This window comes from Cannabis sativa, chromosome 7, assembly GCF_029168945.1.
Source record: "Cannabis sativa cultivar Pink pepper isolate KNU-18-1 chromosome 7, ASM2916894v1, whole genome shotgun sequence".
NCBI classification, from domain to species: Eukaryota; Viridiplantae; Streptophyta; class Magnoliopsida; order Rosales; family Cannabaceae; genus Cannabis; species Cannabis sativa.
Window position 1 is genome coordinate 40,761,208 of NC_083607.1, and position 19,737 is coordinate 40,780,944.

General features: G+C 33.8%; 1 protein-coding gene across 1 annotated transcript; it reads left to right on the forward strand.

Moving 5' to 3' along the window:
- Positions 1–6,308: 6,308 nt before the first annotated feature.
- Positions 6,309–9,674, forward strand: LOC115698290 (organelle RRM domain-containing protein 6, chloroplastic). Its single transcript, XM_030625504.2, has 4 exons — positions 6,309–6,608; positions 8,878–8,946; positions 9,046–9,152; positions 9,242–9,674. Exons 1-4 carry the CDS (start codon positions 6,455–6,457, stop codon positions 9,386–9,388), a joined length of 477 nt encoding a protein of 158 aa, XP_030481364.1. The 5' UTR covers positions 6,309–6,454; the 3' UTR covers positions 9,389–9,674.
- The last annotated feature ends 10,063 nt before the right edge of the window (positions 9,675–19,737 follow it).

The following is a 19,737-nucleotide window of genomic DNA, read 5'->3' on the forward strand; positions in this document are numbered from 1 at the left end:
CTTATTTATTATGTAGAAAAAATAGTTTGTAAACTTTCCTTAAAAACCGTATCCTTTTTATTACCATAAACACCTTTAGGATAATACTATCCTATTCAATTTAGAGATCAAAACAAATTGCATAACAATTGACTTTCCAAATATAAGTGATCCAATATTCCTTTTCGGACCATTAGTATTCCACCTCCTTTTATTACAAGATCCTCGTGATTTTTATTTTTCAATTTACTAAATTAATTATAATACTAGAATTTGAATACTAAATTCCAAACACTTTCCTTTTATACTAAAATTCCTAAAAATATAAACCAATACATAGCTAATAGACATTATTGTTTAAAGTTACCCTCTTTACCTTATTTCAGTTAACATATTCTTAAAAGACATACCTTAACCAAATAACCCTTTTATTCTAACTAATAAAATTTGTAAAGAGCATAACTTATTAACTTTAAAATATTATTGTACCAAAATTTTCTTATATACATCCAGTACTGGAAAACGTAAAAATTTAAACAAACTACCCTAAAAAATTAGGGGCCCAACCATATAAAAGGTGCTAAAGCCTTGTAAGGCGCCCAAGCCATAAATAATGGCGCAAATAGATTAAAATCAATATAAAACAAACCTATAACAAAAATACATTATAACCCATTATATTAGATCACCCAAAAACAAAATGAATAACAAACAACAAGATGAGAACAACTCACCACCTTTTCAGCCTTCAACCCAATACCACACTAGCCGAAACTCCCAGGCTCAAAACTAAAGTAAAAAATTAACTCAAAATTCATCACACTATGCAAAACTTTTAAGTTTTAAAAACAGGGGCCTTTCACTAACTCAAAAAGAAACCAACATAATTTCCAAATAAACAATCTTATTGAATACCAAATAAACAATCTTAATGATTCAAAACTAAAGGACTGGTATTATCTAATTTCACATACCGTACCTATATACAATTTGTGACACAAGAATAAAAAATAAGAAAACTAGAGGAAAATTGATACTATGTTATAGATATCCACCTCCTATTTTTAGTTAAATTATCAAAATATTTTTTAAAAAATTTCTATTTTAAAGCTTTAAAAATATTATTGTAAATGAGGCAAAATCAAATAAACGACAGATTTGAATTAATTAAAAAAATTAAAACAAATAACGACAACGATCATACAGTACTTTCTGAATCAAACTTTTGAAAGTGAAACTGATTTTTGTAAACCAAACTTTTCTAACATCATAAACCATATACCAATTATACTTTATCAAAGAAAAAAATAAAAATAAAAAGGAAAAACAAAATATACTCAAGAACCAATTAAATTAAGAAAAAAAGAAATATATTGATATAGAAATACCTGTTGTGGAGAAGAATCATGGTAATCGTCTTTGTTGTAATCAACGCTGATATCTTTACGTGGCGGTGGACGGTTGTACGATTGTACAGTGCCGGAGAACAAGACGGGACAAACCATAACCAAGGTGAATGAGTACACTAGAAACAGACAAACCCCATATTATGAGAAACAGAAATCCAAATAAGGATTTTATGATTGTGTACCATGCAACAGACGGGCTCGTGAAGCAAGTATTAATTCCTCTCGTTTAATATTGTTATTTTCATCATGATACTTAAATATTGTTATTTTCATGTTATTTAAATAAAGTTGAAAATTATCTTAAGTTTAGAATCTTATTTCAGAATAACTTAAATTTGAATAATTTTCAAAATATATTTTATTTTATTTTATTAATCTTTTTCCCACAATTTCGAAATTGCATTTCTTTAATGCAGAAATTTCGAATTTTATTTGAAAAATAGATTAAAGTTGAAAATTATTTATTTTAATTTTGAACCAACTTAAATCAATGATTTTTTCATTTAATGATTAATTAAAATAAATGAATTAAAATATATTATAATTAGAAATTGAATTAATTAGTCAGTGAAAGTCTAGATAGATATTATCTGTTTTGCTTGAAGTATTTTTCTAGTGCTATTCAATTAAACAGAAAATTAATATTTAAGTTGATTCTTAATCATGATACTTAAATATTTGAAATTTTTCTTAAATATTTAATTAAATAGGAAAATTATATTTTTGTTGTAAATTAATTTTGGGCCAACATAAAATTAAGATAATTTTTCCAGGATTTATTTTTATGTTATTTTAACAAGAAATTTCGAAAATAGTATTCTTATATACTTCAATTTTTCGAAATATAATATATATTTATAGAAAATTAAATTTGAGTTCTAAATTAATTTAAATTAATTTTGAAACAACTTAAATTGAATATTTTTCTAAATATTTATTGGAAATTATTATTAAGATGGAAATAATTCATGTTATTTTCATATCAATCTAAGTATAATTTATAAATATTAAATTAAAATTTATATTTAGAATTTATTCTAAATTGGAAAGTTTAATTAAATAAATATATATTTAAAATAAATTGATTAAAATAAATATTAGAAGAAAATACACTTTAAATAATGAGCTTTATTATTAGAATATTCGATCTCCATTGTTGGTTTTACATAGCTATTGTTTTAGTGAGTAATCCTCCCTAATGGAGGAACGTTCATTAGCAAGTTAGCACCGTTTAATCTCAAAAGATAAGTATTTTTGTAAGTTTTTTATATAGTATTGATCACCCTAATGGTGGCGACTGTATAAGACTTGCAAGAGTATGAAACAATGGTAGAAGCTCATAAGATAGAATAGCCTTGACTCTCGCCTAAACGGGACAACGTTGGATTCCAATCTTGATCGAATAAAAGGTTGCTAGAATGTTTATCATTTTAGATGAGCTGACAACTCTATTCAATGGATGGTATCACTGACTCTCGCCTAAACGGGACACTGATATGAGTTTGTTGAAGACCTTGGAAATTATTTAGGATTGTATGTTTTAGTATTTTCACTTGTCATTCCTACTTGCTATATGTTTAATAATTTCTGAATTGTGTATGAATTTATATTGAACCTTGTTATTTTCTGTTATTAAATTGTAGTTTAATTTCGAATCTTCATTGTTGGTCTAACTTGGTTTGTTGTTCTAATGGGACAAATCCCTAATGGATTGTCACCATTAGAAAAATATAATAGTGTTAGATCTCGAAAGATAAATACAGTAAATACAACATCTAGCTGTATAACATAATAGTCATTATATTCCGCTGCACCCAATGTAAGGTTTACTAAACTTTATATGTGTTTATTTCATTGTTTTAGAATTCATATTAGGATGTTAATGAAACATACTTGGTAGTAAATCTAGATCCTGGTAAAATATTTCCAACACTTCAATCTTTGCTTTTTTGGGCCTTGGGCTAGAGAACCCTGAAATTGAGTTTCTTGCCCAAGATTTCATTGCTAAGGAGGTGAGGAAAGCAGTTTTCCAACTGTCAGGGGACGAGGTTGTAGGCTTAGATGCTCTTAACGCATTATTCTACTAGAAAAACTGGTCTGTCTTGGGTGATGATTTCACCAAGGTTGTTCTTGATTGTCTCAATAGGGGGGTTGATTATACTGATATCAACTCTACTCTTATTGTTCTGATACGTAAAAAATAACACACCAATTCACTCAAAGACTTTAGGCCTATTAGTCTTTGCACTACTTTTTATAAAGTCATATCCAAAGTTCTTGCCAACAGGCTTAAGCTGGTTTTAGATAAGATTATCTCCCCTTGTCAAAGTGCTTTTGTTTTGGGGTCGTGTCATTCAGGATAACATTCTTATAGCCAATGAACTTGTGCATGCTGTTACTAATCGGTTTGTGGGTAAGCAGGGATGGGTTGCCCTTAAACTTGACATGGCTAAAGCCTTTGATCGGGTTGAATGGTATTTCTTGAGACATCTTCTGTTTCATTTTAATTTCCCTATCCATTTTGTCTCCCTTATTTTCAAATGCCTGACCACTGCTTCAATTTTTTTTCTCTATTAATGAACAGGTTCATGGATCTATCAGACCTACTCGTGGCCTTAGGCAGGGTGATCCTTTATCCCCTTATCTGTTTATCCTTTGTTCTGAGGGTCTTATTGTAACTCTTTAAAACTATTAGGATAGGGGACTTCTTTGAGGAATTGCTATTTCTAGGCATGCTCCTTTCATAACTCACATTATTTTTGCAGATGATAGTTTTTTATTTTGCTCTGCTGATCAACACTCTTGTGAGGCCTTGCATTGTGCACTTACCACTTATTCCAAAGCCTCTCGACAAATGGTAAATTTTGCCAAATCTTCTATTTTGTTCTCTCCAAACACCTGTGTTGGGGTTAGGGATTTATTCTTTAGCACTTTTCAGCTGGAAAATCGGCCTTTTATTACTAAATATATGGGTCTGCCTCAATGTCTCTCTCGTGTGAAATATCTAGCTTTTACTTTTCTCAATGATAAAATCGCCACTGTCCTCCACTCTTGGAATCATAAATGGTTTTTCAGGTCGGGTAAAGAAACACTTATTAAGGTTGTCCTTCATGCTATCCCCTCACATGCCATGGCTTATTATCGTATTCCTACAAATATTTTTAAGGAAATTGAATCCATGAGCTCTAAATTTTTGTGGGGATCCTTTGAGGAGTCTCGCTAAGTCCATTGGAAGAACTGGCTGAGTGTTTGTCAGTCTAAATTTGTAGGAGGCTTGGGGTTTCGATTTTTAACTCATTTTAATTAGGCCATGCTTGCTAAGCAAGCTTGGAGAATTCTTCAATACCTTGATTCTTTATTGAGTCACATCTTTAAAGCTCATCATTTCCCTAATTCATGTATTCTTGAAGTTGTTCTTGGTCATAGGCCCTCTTTTTCTTGGAGAAGCCTTCTGTGGGGACGTGATTTACTCAAACAGGGATTAATTTGGAAGGTGGAAAACGGTATGGATATCAGTACTATAGAGGATCATTGGCTCCTTGGCTTTCAGATCAAATCTTACTCATCCTCTTCTCCTCCAGATCCACTTCTGTCTTTTTTCATTTCCCCTTCTGGTGATTGGGACCGGGGTAAGCTGCAAGATTACTTTGATAACACACTCATTGATGAAATTCTTCATGTCCCAATTTCTGGCCAAAACTTCAATGAAACTTTGATTTGGGGCTTTCACCCTAAAGGGATTTTTAATGTTAAAATTGCTTACCATTTAGCTCTGAAATCTAGAGATATGCCCACATCTTCCTCTATTGATACTAATAAGTCTTTCTGGTCTAAACTCTTGTCTTCTGGTGGGCCCCCTAAGATTAAACATCTGATTTGACGCGCTCTCTCTCATTCCATGTCTGTTGCCTCCTCTTTATTCTTTAGACATATCATTCCCTCCCCGGTTTTTCCCATTTGACAATTGAAAATGGAGACTGTGGAACACGCTATCCTTGAGTGTCATCATGCTAAAAAAGCTTGGAAGCACTCCAAGTTTTTCAACTATTATAATACGCATAAAGATAGGGATTTTCACTTGTTTATCGCTGGTGCTTTTGAATTATATGATAAATATGACTTGGCTCTACTATTTTGTTTCATTTGGGCAATTTGGAATCACCAAACTAAATATATTTCATAATAAAAAGGGTTTCTCTCCTATGCAACTTTTTGATCATGCTACTAATTATTTATATGACTATGCTAATGTCTGTTGTGAACAGTTTAAATTGTCTTCACATGAGAAAAAGCAAGAACCATCAGGGGGCTCGGTTTTACCCTGGACAATGGATAGTTCATATTGATGCAGCCATTGATTTTGACTCCAAGAAGCACAGTTATGGAATTGTGGCTACAGATGTTGACGGTCATATCAAAGCAGGTTTTGTGGGCCCTTGTTTAGGTGTAATCCCTCCCGAAGTGACAGAAGGTAAAGCAATCCTAGCAGCTCTCTCATGGATTCAAGTAGTTAAGTTGCCGGTGTCGATTATTGCTTCGAATTGCAAAAGCGTGGTGGATAAAATACACAACTCTTATTGTAATAATTCTGTTCTTAGTGATGTTATTAATTGTTTTAAAAACTCATTGTTGTTCAATCCCAACTTGCTTATAGTTCATGTACGAAGAAATAGTAATAAGTTAGCTCATCATCATGTAAAGGCAAGTTTAGGATTATTAGACAATGAGTGTATATGGAATGGTTCTTTACCTTCCTCTTTGGCCTAATCACTCTTTACCCAAACTTTATATTTCAATGAAAGTTTTCAGGTTCTTTTCAAAAAAAAAAAAAAAAAAATTAATACTAAAAAATAAAAAAAATTACAAAATGTTAACATGATATAATTTGCCGCTAAAAATAGATTTTAGGGGTTAATTGTTGATAAAAGTTGTTGGGGTTTGGCGCAATTTACTCATTAAATTATTCTATAGACTAATTTGCTGAACACGACAGTCGCTTACTTACTTGAGTGGCTCAGAGTCGGAAATTGGAGAGACGGTGGCTCGGCCCATCTTAGGAACCAACCATGTTAGCACCAACTGTCTCTTTCCCTTCCCACGCCAACTCCGTTCGACTCTTTCCTATCTCCATCACAAATCGTCCGGAAAGCCAGTCTTTGTCTTTAAAGCTCAGAGCATCTTTCTTCGATTATCCTCTTGCCAGCAGAATCATAGTCAAAAGTAATCTACTCTTTCTCTTTCATCTAAACGCTGTTTTCATTCTGTATATATATCTTAATTGGGTCTCTTCAGTGTTTGCTAATTTGATGTTTGTGACCTCTCATTTACGGAAGTTCATTGGTTTTCCTATCTGGGTCATTTTCATTATCATATACACTTCAAACTAACTTTATGGTAAGAAGTATGTTAGGAAGTACAAATTGTACGTTGCTTGTATACTTTTGTGTCTGTAATTGGATATGGCTGGAATTGTGAATTGGGCGGAGGTGTCCCCATTTACCATAGAATTAAAAACTATAATGTATGAAATTTCTTATCTCTTGCTATGATTGAACCAGATAAATACAGTATTATTAGAGAAGAAGAACTTTAGGTGAAGCCTTAGTGGAGAGAAACCCCTTTATTTTATTGTTAGACGCAAAATTGATATCAATCATTTACTGAAATAAAAGTTGGTATGAATTGAAGTGAAATTAAATTAAAAGAAGCGTTTAAAGCTGAGAACAACTTTAGTTTTAAAGAAATGTTTCTCTTGGAAATGCAAAAAGGTTTTTTGTGTTCTTTGATAAAGTTTGAGAACCAAATTGGCATATGCCTAAATTACCATATGCTAATGGAAGAATCTTTCTGTTTTAATCCATAAGGAGTTAAATGAGTATTTCAAGCAAAATATCTAGATATACAGTTTGACCCAAAAATTGATGAACAAAGAAGAAATTTCCTCTCGGCTGAAATTCAACCTTGAAATTTGTAACCCTTAAACCACATATTGACTACAAGTTAGGAATTGAGGGTGTCTTGGCAAGGAATCTGATTTGGGATTGTAATATCGTTATTGTGCACAAGTCCCATATAATTTAACTAATCGTAAGGTGTCACCTTTATGTGAAACTAGGTACCGCAGGTGCCTAATAGCAATGTTCTGATAACTTCTTATATGATTTCAGGTTTACACATATGAATACTCCTACTCCTTAACAGGGGTGTCAGAAACTTGAATCTGTTAGGGTGAATTCTGAATTTCCCTAGATGTTTTCCCCTCCTTGAGTTTTATATTAGCTCTCCTGTAACATGTTGTAGGCAAAAAATCTCTTTTTCATAGCAGAGCTCTTCATTTGAAAGGCTAGATAACTTGAAATCTTAACACTTTTCCGATCAAGAACCTATTCCCATAAATGCTGGAAATTTACAGAACCTTAGTCGTTGGGATGCCAAAGGAAAATGTTACTTGTCTATGTTTGCTGTCAGTTTAATAATTCCGGGTAGATGTTATGACTTTTTTTTTCTTGGCTTAAGATGAACTTTTTGGCTTGAAAATTAAAATTGGAATTTTGTTTGTTTTATATCTGGTACTGCATTTTGAACTTTGTAAATAAATATATTAATTCTGTTACTCTCACACGATCTCACACACCACAACAGAAAAAAAATTGAACACAGCGGTTTTACTGGTTTGTCCCAAGTACAGACCTACATCCATGGGGTAGCACTGTCACAGGCCTTCTGATTGATTCTCAGTACAAGTTTATGTCATTATCCAATGCCTTACAAAAGACCCAGACCCTTGTATGAAGGTTGAAGGACATGGGCGGGAAAAAGAACTATCATAATGGTGAATGAAAAAGTACAGAAACTGGTAATTGCAGAGTTAACAGCCACTAGATAACATATATATATATGTATATATTTAAAAATATATTCAACAGTACACTTTAGAGTGGAGCCTGAACTTATTCCGCCCTCATTGTCCAGAATTGATTGTCCTCTAGTGATGCAGGTTCTATTTTCTAATGTCTTCCTGCTATCGAGCAAGTGTTGTCTATGCCTATATTTCCTACATATTTATTAGGATAACAATTGGCATAAAGATTTCTGTCTTGTCTTGAATGCACCAGTTATTTCTCAGTCTTGCCCCATTTCTGTTACACCTACAATAAGCATTGTATTCAATTATATACTCAAGTTTCCTCTCATATGGAGCTCTTGTTTGTACGAAGATACCATCAACAACTATATTATTTACATGGTTCTGGTTATTTCGCTCGTTTTTCTGTCCCATTCATTGATATCAATCATGCATGAATTATTTATTACTCATCAACGGTGTCCTCTTATATAGAGCTCTTGGTGATGCATGCGCAGGGAAGCAATCCAATAAGCTAGGACTGTGAATGTATAGATTCCAATGACCAATAAGAGACATTAAGTCGAAAACCCCACTGAATTTTCCCGAAATTCTGATGTTGTGGTCTTTAAATTTGTGGTGCAGATCTGCCATATTCTGCCAGTGAAAGGGTTTTGCTCGAGAATTTTTCAAATTTCGGACAGATAGCCGAATGTAAGTATATTTTTTTCCTAAACCATTCTAGAAACTACGGGCTACACAAGCTATTTATACTTATCGGCACTAAATTCTACCTTTGCTGATGACTGACAGTAAAACTAGGGAAGGACAAGATGACAAGAAGGCCAAAAGGGTTTGCCTTCATCCAGTTTACAAGTCAAGACGCTGCTATGCTTGCCATAGAAAGCATGGATCATCAGGTGTTCGTTTTACCACCCTCTTGATCATAATGTAAAAAAAATTATCAAAATGAAATTTGGAAAACTCATTTTCTGCTTTTTTTTTTCAGTATTTTGGTGGAAGGCTGATTTATGTGGATATAGCAAAACCAGGGAAGGATGCTTTTGGAGGAATTCCAAAAACTTCTGGTCCTCCAAAACAACAGCAGCAGCAACATATGCCACCTGAACAAGAAGTTGCAGACTGCTGGTACTGATTATAAATTTCTAAAGCACAGAATTACCAAACTAAGCAACTTTTGTACAATAACACAGTAGATTTTCTAGTGTCATCAATGCCCTTTTATAACCTTATCAAGCATTGGTATTAGTTTTCACTGCATTATAGCAGCTTCTATGATGTATGATATGTGTAGAGTTTTGAAAACCAAGAGAAAGAGTTAAGAAAAAGTAAGCCAAGGGTACAATATTTCCGAAGGAAATTCTTTTTCCCGTGTAACATACTGGTTTTTATTTATGACTAAATTTCAAACTATATTTAAAGCTTAAATGGGCGATATCAATTATCTTACACAGGCTTTAAATATTATATTTTCTCTAATGGTTTTTTTTTTTTCTTTAACATGTTGCAACTTCATTAGAATGAAACAACGTGATAAGTCAAAGCTTGACACCTTTTTACTTCAATTTTAATTATATTACATAAAAATGCTAAAAGTCTTGTCTATTGACATGTTGGTGAAAGTTCTCTAAAGTTTTTTAAGGTTGTCTTCAAGATCTTGTCTTTTGGTCATCATGGCATCGAGCAGTCACGTGGATTTCGATTTGAATGAGCAGTACGCTCAGATTAGTTTGGAGGATGAGGAAGCGGGTGTTCTGATTGGGGGAGACGATGAGGGAGATGAGACGACTTTCGACGATCGGTGATGTTTGGTGGGGAGGTTTCTGACGGGTCGACCGATGGACTTTGATGCAATGCGCCATTTAATGGCTTCTCTTTGGCAGCCGGGTAAGGGTGTCTTTATTAAGGAGTTGGGTACGAATCGTTATCTTTTTCAGTTTTTCCATGAGTTGGATGTCCAAACCGTTATAGATGGTAGCCCTTGGACGTTCAATCGAAGCCCTCTTGTTTTTCATCGTCTGAATAAGGGAGAAGATCCTAAGGAAGTGGCGCTTCACAAGCTTGATTTCTGGGTTCAGATTCATGATTTGAAATCTGGATATATGTTGGAAAAGGTGGTTCGGAGTGCGAGTGCTTATATAGGTACGTATGTTAAATCGGATCCTAAGAATTTTAATGGTATTTGGAGAGAGTACTTGCGTGTTCGTACTACGGTGGATATCGAAAAACCATTAAAGAGGAGGATGAAACTTTGCAAGGAGAATGGGGATTGGATTTGGGCGAATTTTAAATATGAACATCTTCCTACCTTTTGCTTTGTTTGTGGCATCATCGGGCATGCGGATAGATTTTGTCCTAAACGTTTTGATCAACCTATTGATCAATTGGTCAAACCATATGGTGCGGCGCTACGGGCGGATCTGAAGAAGAAAAATTACTTAGTTGGTGCTAAGTGGCTTCGGAGTGGGGCCGAGGAGGGTGGTGCGGCGGCTGGCCGTGGTGGTGGGGGGCGTGTGAATGAAGATCGTCATGGAGTTAAGGCTATCCCAAAGATCATGGATGTTGATTGTGTTGACCATGTTGGTGATCATGATCCCATGATTTTAGGGAAGAGCAAAAAGAAAGAAATAATTAAGGAAAGTGGGAGGGAGATTAGGCAATCGGCTATAGATGGAAATTCAGAATTTATGGAAAGTGATGATGATGCAAATATTGAGGAAGATTTGGTTGTGTTAATGGAAAGTAAGAGGAGGCGTACTGGGCGTGTGGGCCTTGAAGCTCATGTGGAGGGGGGTTCGGCTAAGGCTGTTATTGAGGATGTTGGTGTTAATGGGTCAAAAAACGATTCACAGGTGGGCCATGGTGTGCAGGCGCACCCATCATCATGAGTATTCTCTCCTGGAATTGCCATGGGCTTGGGAACCCGTGGGCTCAACAATTCTTGAAGGACCTTGTGGTCCAAAAGAAGCCCAGTTACTTGTTTTTGTGTGAAACTCTTGCAAAGAAGGATGTTGTTGAAAGAATGCGTGTGGCGATTGGTTTTGAAGGAGCATTGGCGGTGGACTGTCAAGGAAAGAGTGGGGGTGTTGCGTTGTTGTGGAAGGATGAGGAGGATGTTCAGGTGTTAGAGTATGGGTTGTCCTATATTGATGTAGTTGTTTGTGGTAGTGACCAAGGGCATTGGCGGTTGACGGGAATATATGCTGAGCCGAATAGATCATTACGAAAAAGAACTTGGGATCTTATAAGGGAGCTAAAGAACAAGTCAAGTTTGCCTTGGTGTATCATAGGTGATCTCAATAATGTTACTTCTCAAGAAGACAAAAAAGGTGGTCATCCTTATCCCCGGTGGCTAGTTGACGGGTTCAATGACACCTTGATGGATTGTGGCTTACATGATCTCGAGCTTTATGGTTACCCGTACACTTGGGAGCGAAGTAGAGGTTCACCGGATTGGGTGGAGGTGCGTATTGATCGGGCGATGGTGACTCAATCATGGTTAGATTTTTTCCCTTTGGCCAAACTTTTTAATTTAGAGGTGTCTACTTCGGATCACACTCCTTTACACTTAGTTTTGATTAATGAAGTGGTGGTTGCTAAGAGGCATGTCTTTCGGTTTGAAAATTCATGGTTGAAAGAGCCTTTGTTTTATGAGATTGTTAAAAGTTGTTGGGACAATGGTGAGCCGAGGGGTGTTATGGAGAAGATCAAGTGTTGTGGTGATGTTTTATGGCATTGGGGAAAAGATTATTCGGGGAATTTTCCTAAGAGAATAAAAGAGTGTAAGCTTGAGGTTCAAAAGTGGAAGCGGGGCCGTGATGGGGTGTCGGTTGAGAACTACAAGAATGCTTCAGCTAACTTGAATAGTGTGTTGTTGCAACGTGAGATTTTTTGGAAGCAGAGAAGCAAGCAACTTTGGTTGCGTGAAGGGGATAGTAACTCTAAGTATTTCCATGCCTCAGCTACTTCTAGAAGACGTCGCAATTCCATCCAAAAGCTTAAAGATTCAGATGGTGTTTGGGTGGATTGGAAAGGACGACTCCCTTCGGTTATGGTGGATTATTTTACCACGTTGTTTACTGCTTCAGCTGTCTCGGACCAGGAGGTGTTCCTTCGGCTGTTACTAGTGAACACAACAACCGGTTGTTAGAACCGGTTTCTGATGAGGAGATTCGTCGAGCTCTTTTTCAGATGCATCCGGATAAATCTCCGGGTCCTGATGGCATGACGCCGGGTTTTTATCAAAAATGTTGGAGCACTGTAAGTCATGATATTATCACTCTTGTTAAGAATTTCTTTGTTGTTAATTCTTTTCCAAGAGAGTTAAATCATACTAATATTGTGCTTATTCCTAAGAAAAAACATCCGGAGTCTATGACTGATTTGCGCCCTATATCTCTTTGTAATGTGCTTTATAAGATTATCTCGAAAGTGTTAGCTAACCGTTTTAAAGAAGTTTTGCCTGTGGTGATCTCAAGTCACCAAAGTGCTTTTCTTCCGGGTCGCTTGATTTCTGATAATATTATGGTTGCTTTTGAGATTATGCATTATTTGAAGAGAAAGAGAGTAGGGAAGGAGGGATTCATGGCTATTAAACTTGATATGAGTAAGGCATACGATCGAGTTGAGTGGAGTTTTATTGAGAACATGTTGCTTCGTATGGGATTTGCTCAACATTGGGTTCAGTTGATCATGTTTTGTGTGACTACGGTTTCGTATGATGTTACTCATGGTGGTCATTCTATGGGGCCGATTACTCCGTCTAGAGGATTGCGTCAAGGAGATCCATTGTCTCCTTACTTATTTTTGATCTGTGCCGAGGGTCTCTCTTTGTTGTTGAAGCATTATGAGAGGCATCATTGGTTAACTGGTTGTCGTGTTGCTCGGGGTGCACCTATGGTTTCTCACATGCTTTTTGCAGATGACAGCTATGTTTTTTGCAAGGCCAATGATAATGAAGCTCAAAGTGTGTTGCGGCTACTACACAGTTATGAGCTTGCTTCGGGTCAACAGGTAAATTTTGCTAAATCCTCTGTTTTCTTTAGCAAGAATGTTACCTCGGTGGTTCGTGATCACTTGTGTGGTTTGATGCATTTAAATGCCGCTTCTGATGATAGCTTCTATTTGGGTCTTCCTTGCATTATGGGAAGAAACAAAAACGCCATTCTTGGCTTCTTGAAGGAAAAAATGAAAAAGAAGATCTTTAGTTGGGAGACTAAATTCTTATCTAAAGCTGGCAAGGAAGTGTTGATAAAGTCTGTGGCTCAAGCGCTTCCTAATTATGCAATGAGTGTTTTTCTCCTAACTCAAGAAGTTTGCACAAGCCTTGAAGGGATGATGGCGAAGTTTTGGTGGAAATCTCAATCTAATTCATCTAGCAGAGGCGTGAGTTGGGCTAGTTGGAAAAAGCTTTCTCAACATAAACACTATGGTGGTCTTGGTTTTCGTGATCTTCGGGCCTATAATCTCTCTTTTTTGGGAAAGCAAGGTTGGCGCCTGCTTACTATGGAGGACACTTTAGTGGCGAGAATTTACAAGGCTCGATATTACCCACAAGGTTCGTTTCTTAACGCTGAATTGGGATCCAATCCAAGCTTTATTTGGAGAAGCATTTGGGCCGCTCAAGAGCTTGTAAGGGCCGGTGCAAGAAGGGCTATTGCAAGTGGTTCTTCGGTTAGTATCTTACTTGATCCTTGGCTTCCAAATGATTCTAATTCTTATGTCTTGACGAGTAATCCTGGTTTAGTTGATCACAATGTCTCGAGTTTGATGGTTGTTGGGGAAAGATCTTGGGATGTTGAGCTTCTTAATGATATGTTTGAGGAGAGAGATATTCAGTTGATTCGAAGCATCCAACTTTCTTCTTCTCGGGCTATAGATGGGTGGTTTTGGAGCATGGAGTCCTCGGGCTTCTATTCGGTTAAAAGTGCCTACAAGTTCCTTCAATCTTTAAGTGGGAATTGGTTATTTTTGCAAGATGAGAACTGTTGGAAGCATCTATGGCAGCTGCCCATTCCTCCCAAAGTTCATCACTTTCTTTGGTGTGCGTGCTCTGGTTGCCTCCCAACTAAGGTACAACTTCACTCAAAACATGTGAATGTAGATCTCTTGTGCCCTTTTTGTAATATACATATGGAGACTATTGTACATGTGTTGTTGGAATGCCCATTTTCTCAATCTTGCTGGGCTCTTTCGGCGGTTAACCAGTTGGCTCCTGGTTCTATTGCCGAGTTTAGCAGCTGGTTTTTTGAGCTGCTAGCTGATGGCCGTGAGGAGGTTAGTGTAGAGGCTGCGATGGTGTGTTGGAGTATTTGGCATGCTCGCAACGAAGTGCAATGGAACCACAAGTCTCGGTCTGCTTTGGAGGTAGTGAAGTCGGCAAAAACTGTCCTTGGCCAATGGAAAATTACTAAATTAGAATCTCCTAATGCTTTATTTGCTATGGGGGATATCTCTAAAAGTAATAGTTGGCGTAAACCTGATGAGTATACGGTCAAGGTGAATGTCGATGGTGCGACTTTTGAAGCTCACCAAAAGTTTGGTTTCGGTTGTGTTGCTCGTGACCACCATGGTAAGCTTATTGAAGCTATTTCTGAGAGTCGTTGGAGTTGTGTTTCTGCTGAAATAGCTGAGGTCATTGGCATCAAGGAGGCGCTAAGTTGGATAAAGCGCAAGGGCTGGGGTAGGGTGGCTGTTGAGTCTGACGCTTTAGTTGTTGTTCAAGCAATTAATAGCTCAGTGCATATGCCATCCCAGTTTGGTTTGTTGGTTGAGGACTGTCGTACTATTGTTGCTAGTTCGAATAATGTCCTTATTTCTTATGTTAATCGATCTGCAAATAGGGCTGCCCATTGTCTTGCTAGGGCGTCTTATTTATCGTCAGGTTGTATTTTTAACGAGCTAAATGCTCCGCTTTCTTTGCGTGACATTGTTAAGGCTGATGCCTGTTAATTTTTAATGAAAATCCTTTATTCAAAAAAAAAAAAAAAACGTGATAAGTCTATTACAACACCTTAATGTTACACACATAGCATAGCCTCAGTTTCAGCATATAAATGGAAAAGTTTTGTGTGAAAAGAGGAAGATAAACCAGCAACAACCACCCCTCTAAAATCTTTCACCACAGCCACCATACCCGATTTTTTTTCCTTTTAAGGTTCCAAAAAACTTTCTCCCATTTATTGATTTGAGAAGGATTAGAAGAAGTAGGAAGAGCAGAGGAAGACTTAGCTAAATATTATGGAGACTTAATAGTAAAATTTTCATTATGATGGTGTGCCCAAATGAAGAAATCATCACTAGAAAAGTCACCAATAGGAACACTAAGGATAGCATTAACAGTAACCTCATCACGAAAATAATGCATTTTGTCAATATTTCAACAACTATTATTATTATTATAAAAATATGAGACTGTACTACGAAAATAACAGTCAAGATGTATTTACCATTACTTATCTTCCAACAAAGTCCCTGTTTAGGCAATTTCCTTCCCCATAAAAGGCTCTGCCAAGTAAACGAGGCACAATAACCTTTGCGAGCATCCATAAAAGAGTTATTTTAACTTACTTAGCTTTCAACAACCTCCCAATAAGAGAATCAGGAAAGAAAATAATAGGTTAAGCTTTCTTAGCAAGCATAGCTTGGTTAACATCTTATGGGGTTGTTAGAAAAAGAGACCCATGTGGGAGGGAAAAATAACAAACCCCCATCTAATTCTTGTCCCCACCAATAATAGTTTAGCCCTTAATTAAAAATATCAAGTATAACATATTAACTTGATTTGTTTTTTTTTATTATTATTTATTTATAAACTAGTAAAGTTCATGTTTAGAATGATTTTTTATTAAAAAAAAAAAAAGAACTATATATATGAAAATTATTTTGACAATAAAATTATATCAAACAGTTTTCAATTTATTTTTATGTATAATTTTAAACAAAATATTAAAAAATATGATAAACTTGTTTATATATATATATATATATATCTTGTGTACATTTAATGTGTATTACTCATGAATGCGTTATTAGAAAAATTTAAGTTTTTATACTTAATTTTTCTGTCTAATTAGAAAAATATCTCAGTTTTACTTGGGCTAGTGTTGTTCCATCGGTTGAAAAAAAAAATTAAAAAAATATATTTTTGGCAAACAAATAGATAAAGTTGGGTTAAGTATTTTTTAGATAAAATATAATTTTTATATAGTGTAAAAATAGATTTTTTTTTTTTTTAATTAAGTAACTAAATTAAGCATAAAAATTCAAATTTTTCTTTAATTATTTGTCATTAGATCAAAATTTAATGGTTTACTATTTTAAAAATTTATATTTATAGTTAACTTTATTTAGTAATCATTAATAGATAAGGGTGACTCTACAATGCACCCCCTTAAAAGGAGTGTACTCATGCACCCTTGACTTATTTCGGCATCCAGAAGAATTTTTTAGTCTAATTTTTTTTCATATTCATATCTGTTATAGCTATTGAAGATAACCTACAAAATTTTGAGAAATTCAGAATAATTTACAATATAGAAAACAATATTCAAACTGTCTATTTTACACGCGTATAAAATAAAATAGTTACGCGTGCAACATACTGTTTGAACATATTTTTCGGCACGTTAAACTTTTTTAAATTTCTTAAAATTTTGCAGGATGTCTTAAATAACTATAACGTACATGACCATGAAAAAAAAAATTGAATAAAATATTATTTCGGGTGTTAAAACAGATAAGGGTGCATCAATATATCCATTTTAAATGGGTGCATTGTAGAATTTCCCAATAGATAATACACATTGAAAAGTGTTCTATATAAATATACTAGGTAACACTAACATAGTCCCTCTTCGTATGGTGTTTTAAATTTTAATTTTTGTGAGATATTTTATTTTTTAAATAATATATAATTATAATTTATACTTTTTTTTTTGAATTATTATTAATGAATTAAATATTTTAAAAATTTTAAATGATAAAATAAAATTCAAAACTTGAAATTTTAAAGTATTTATAATACGGAGAATATTTAAAATTAAGTACAAATTGTTAGATATTTTTAGTTGATATTTATTATAATTTCAAATTATAAATAATATGTTAAATCTAGTTAATTCAAATAATTTTTTCTTTTCTCTATGTAAATTTATAAAAAATAAACTCATCAAACAAATCGAAACAAAACTATTAATTAATATGATTTAAGAAATATAAATAAATATCTAATTTCTATGTCTATGTAAATATTTAAAATTAAAAAAATTTATAACTAATAAAAATAGAAAAAAATCATAATTCCTGAATGTGTTTATTAAAAATGTGTTAAACGCTGTAAACCACAAAATTTTATCTTAATGTGATAAGTTAGGCAAAAACTATATTTTAGTTATGTAAATTGAAAAAAAAAAAAGTTCAAGCCGTTATCATAACCGTATTTCACTTGTAATTACTACTATATTCAAGGTCGTTTTAATCACTATATCTCACTTGTAGCGTCACTATATTCAAATTCATTATTATTATCGTATCTCACTTATAGTTCTTCAAATTTATTATCATTTTTATCTCACTTTTAATAGACATTGCATTCAAAATTATTGTCATTACTAGTATCGAAGATATTGGCTAAGCATCATCAAATTTAATTTTTATTATACCTTTATCTTCTATCAAATAAAAAGAATATATAAAACTCATTATATATAATTGTTTGATAGAATAATATATTTACTTACTCAAAATTAAGAAAATATTTCTTCATCATATTTTTTTATTCCATTAAAGATCCTATTTTTCTATCATCAAGATTGGTTCTATCAACAAAATTACTCAAGAATAAAAATAATAAATACAAAATTATGGACAAAAATAAAATTGATTAAAAATATAATAATGTAACACATATATATATACACAATCATATACCGATCAAGTAATAGTATACATTCTTAGTTGCATATAATTGTTCCACTTAAATATTTTTGAAATAGCTATGAAAGAGACAATGATTATGTAAATAGATTGAAAAAGAGATGAGAACCTATTTAAATGTCTATGAATTAATAGGGTTAAGGTCTTACCGTTTACCTAAAAAAATGAGAAAGAATAAATGTAAAGTTAGAGAGTTGAGAAGTTAATGAATAAAAATAACCCTAAACTATTATTAAAAAGTAAATAAAAAACTAACAATTTTAGCAATAAACTATTAGAAATTTATAAAAATTCATAAATGTAGGTATATATATGTATAGCATACAATTTTTGAAGGAGATACGTAAATCTATATAGGAAATGTCTATGGTAGAGATTTTGGTTTTATTTTTATGGTAGGGATACTTTTCTAGCTCTTGATTGTTCATCTAATGGTAATAATGTTGAGGAAATATGATAGTAATAGTGAAACCTAGCTTATAATATTTTTACACCTTTTTTGTCTTTACACTATTGTCTGTTGGAAATTATTTTATTAGGATCTTAGATCTACTCACAAGTATGTTTATTAACATCCTAAATAATAACTTTCTAAAACGATAAATTAAACACATATAAAGTTTAAGAAACCTTACATTGGGTGCAGCGGAATTAAATGACTCCTTCCGTTCAAATCTCTAACCCTTGTATCCTTTCTGTAGCAGAGTATTATCAAGATCTGAACCTGGATCTCTGTATCTGAATCCTTGATGCTGAATCTCCTTTGCTGATGATCTTTCTTCACGATCTTCCTCACTATGATTGAGGTATTGCTTGCTGTGTGTGGGCACTACTCTAATCACTAAGGTAGGTTCGAAATATGAAGGAAGAAGAGAGAGAGAGAGTGGCTGCTAGAGAAGAGAGAGGAGGCTTAGGTTTTTCTGATGTGTAGTGTAATTTTCCTGAAGCCTTCACTATCTATTTATAGCATTCCACTAGGGTTAGGTTTGAATTATTTGGCATTAAAATAATGAAAATATCAACTTAAAAAGCCTACAAAGGTGGCCGGCCATGGCTTAGTGGACTAGGCCTTGCTTTTTGCAATTTTGCAATTTTAACACCTTTTGTATCTGATTTTCTCAAAAATACCAATTTCCTAATTCAACCATTTAAATGCCAATTCTAACTATTTAATAACTATAAATAATTATTAAATAATATTGTCATTTATCATATTTATTAATTGAACCACACAAAGTATCATAATTAATAAATATGCCCCTATTAACTCTTTCTTTACAATTTCGCCCTTACTTACAAATAGACATAGTCTAATTTGTGAATTATAATTGATTAATCAAAACTAATTACATGAGTCTTACAAACAATATTATCTCAACTAGTGCGGGGACCATGGGTCTATATAACCGAGCTTCCAATAAGTAGATCAAGAATTTAGCACTAAAATTCACTAACTTATTAATTCTTCGTTGAATCCACGCATAGAACTTAGAATTGCACTCTCAGTATATAGAATGCTCTATATGTTCCACCATATAGACACATCAT

What these genes read in the sequence shown, in the direction of transcription:
- LOC115698290 (XM_030625504.2), top strand. Translation starts at nt 6,455, where the DNA reads ATGTTAGCACCAACTGTCTCTTTCCCTTCCCACGCCAACTCCGTTCGA. An exon ending in TTTCGGACAGATAGCCGAAT is followed by an intron (nt 8,947 to 9,045) that starts GTAAGTATATTT and finishes GATGACTGACAG; the next exon opens with TAAAACTAGGGAAGGACAAG. An exon ending in TAGAAAGCATGGATCATCAG is followed by an intron (nt 9,153 to 9,241) that starts GTGTTCGTTTTA and finishes TTTTTTTTTCAG; the next exon opens with TATTTTGGTGGAAGGCTGAT.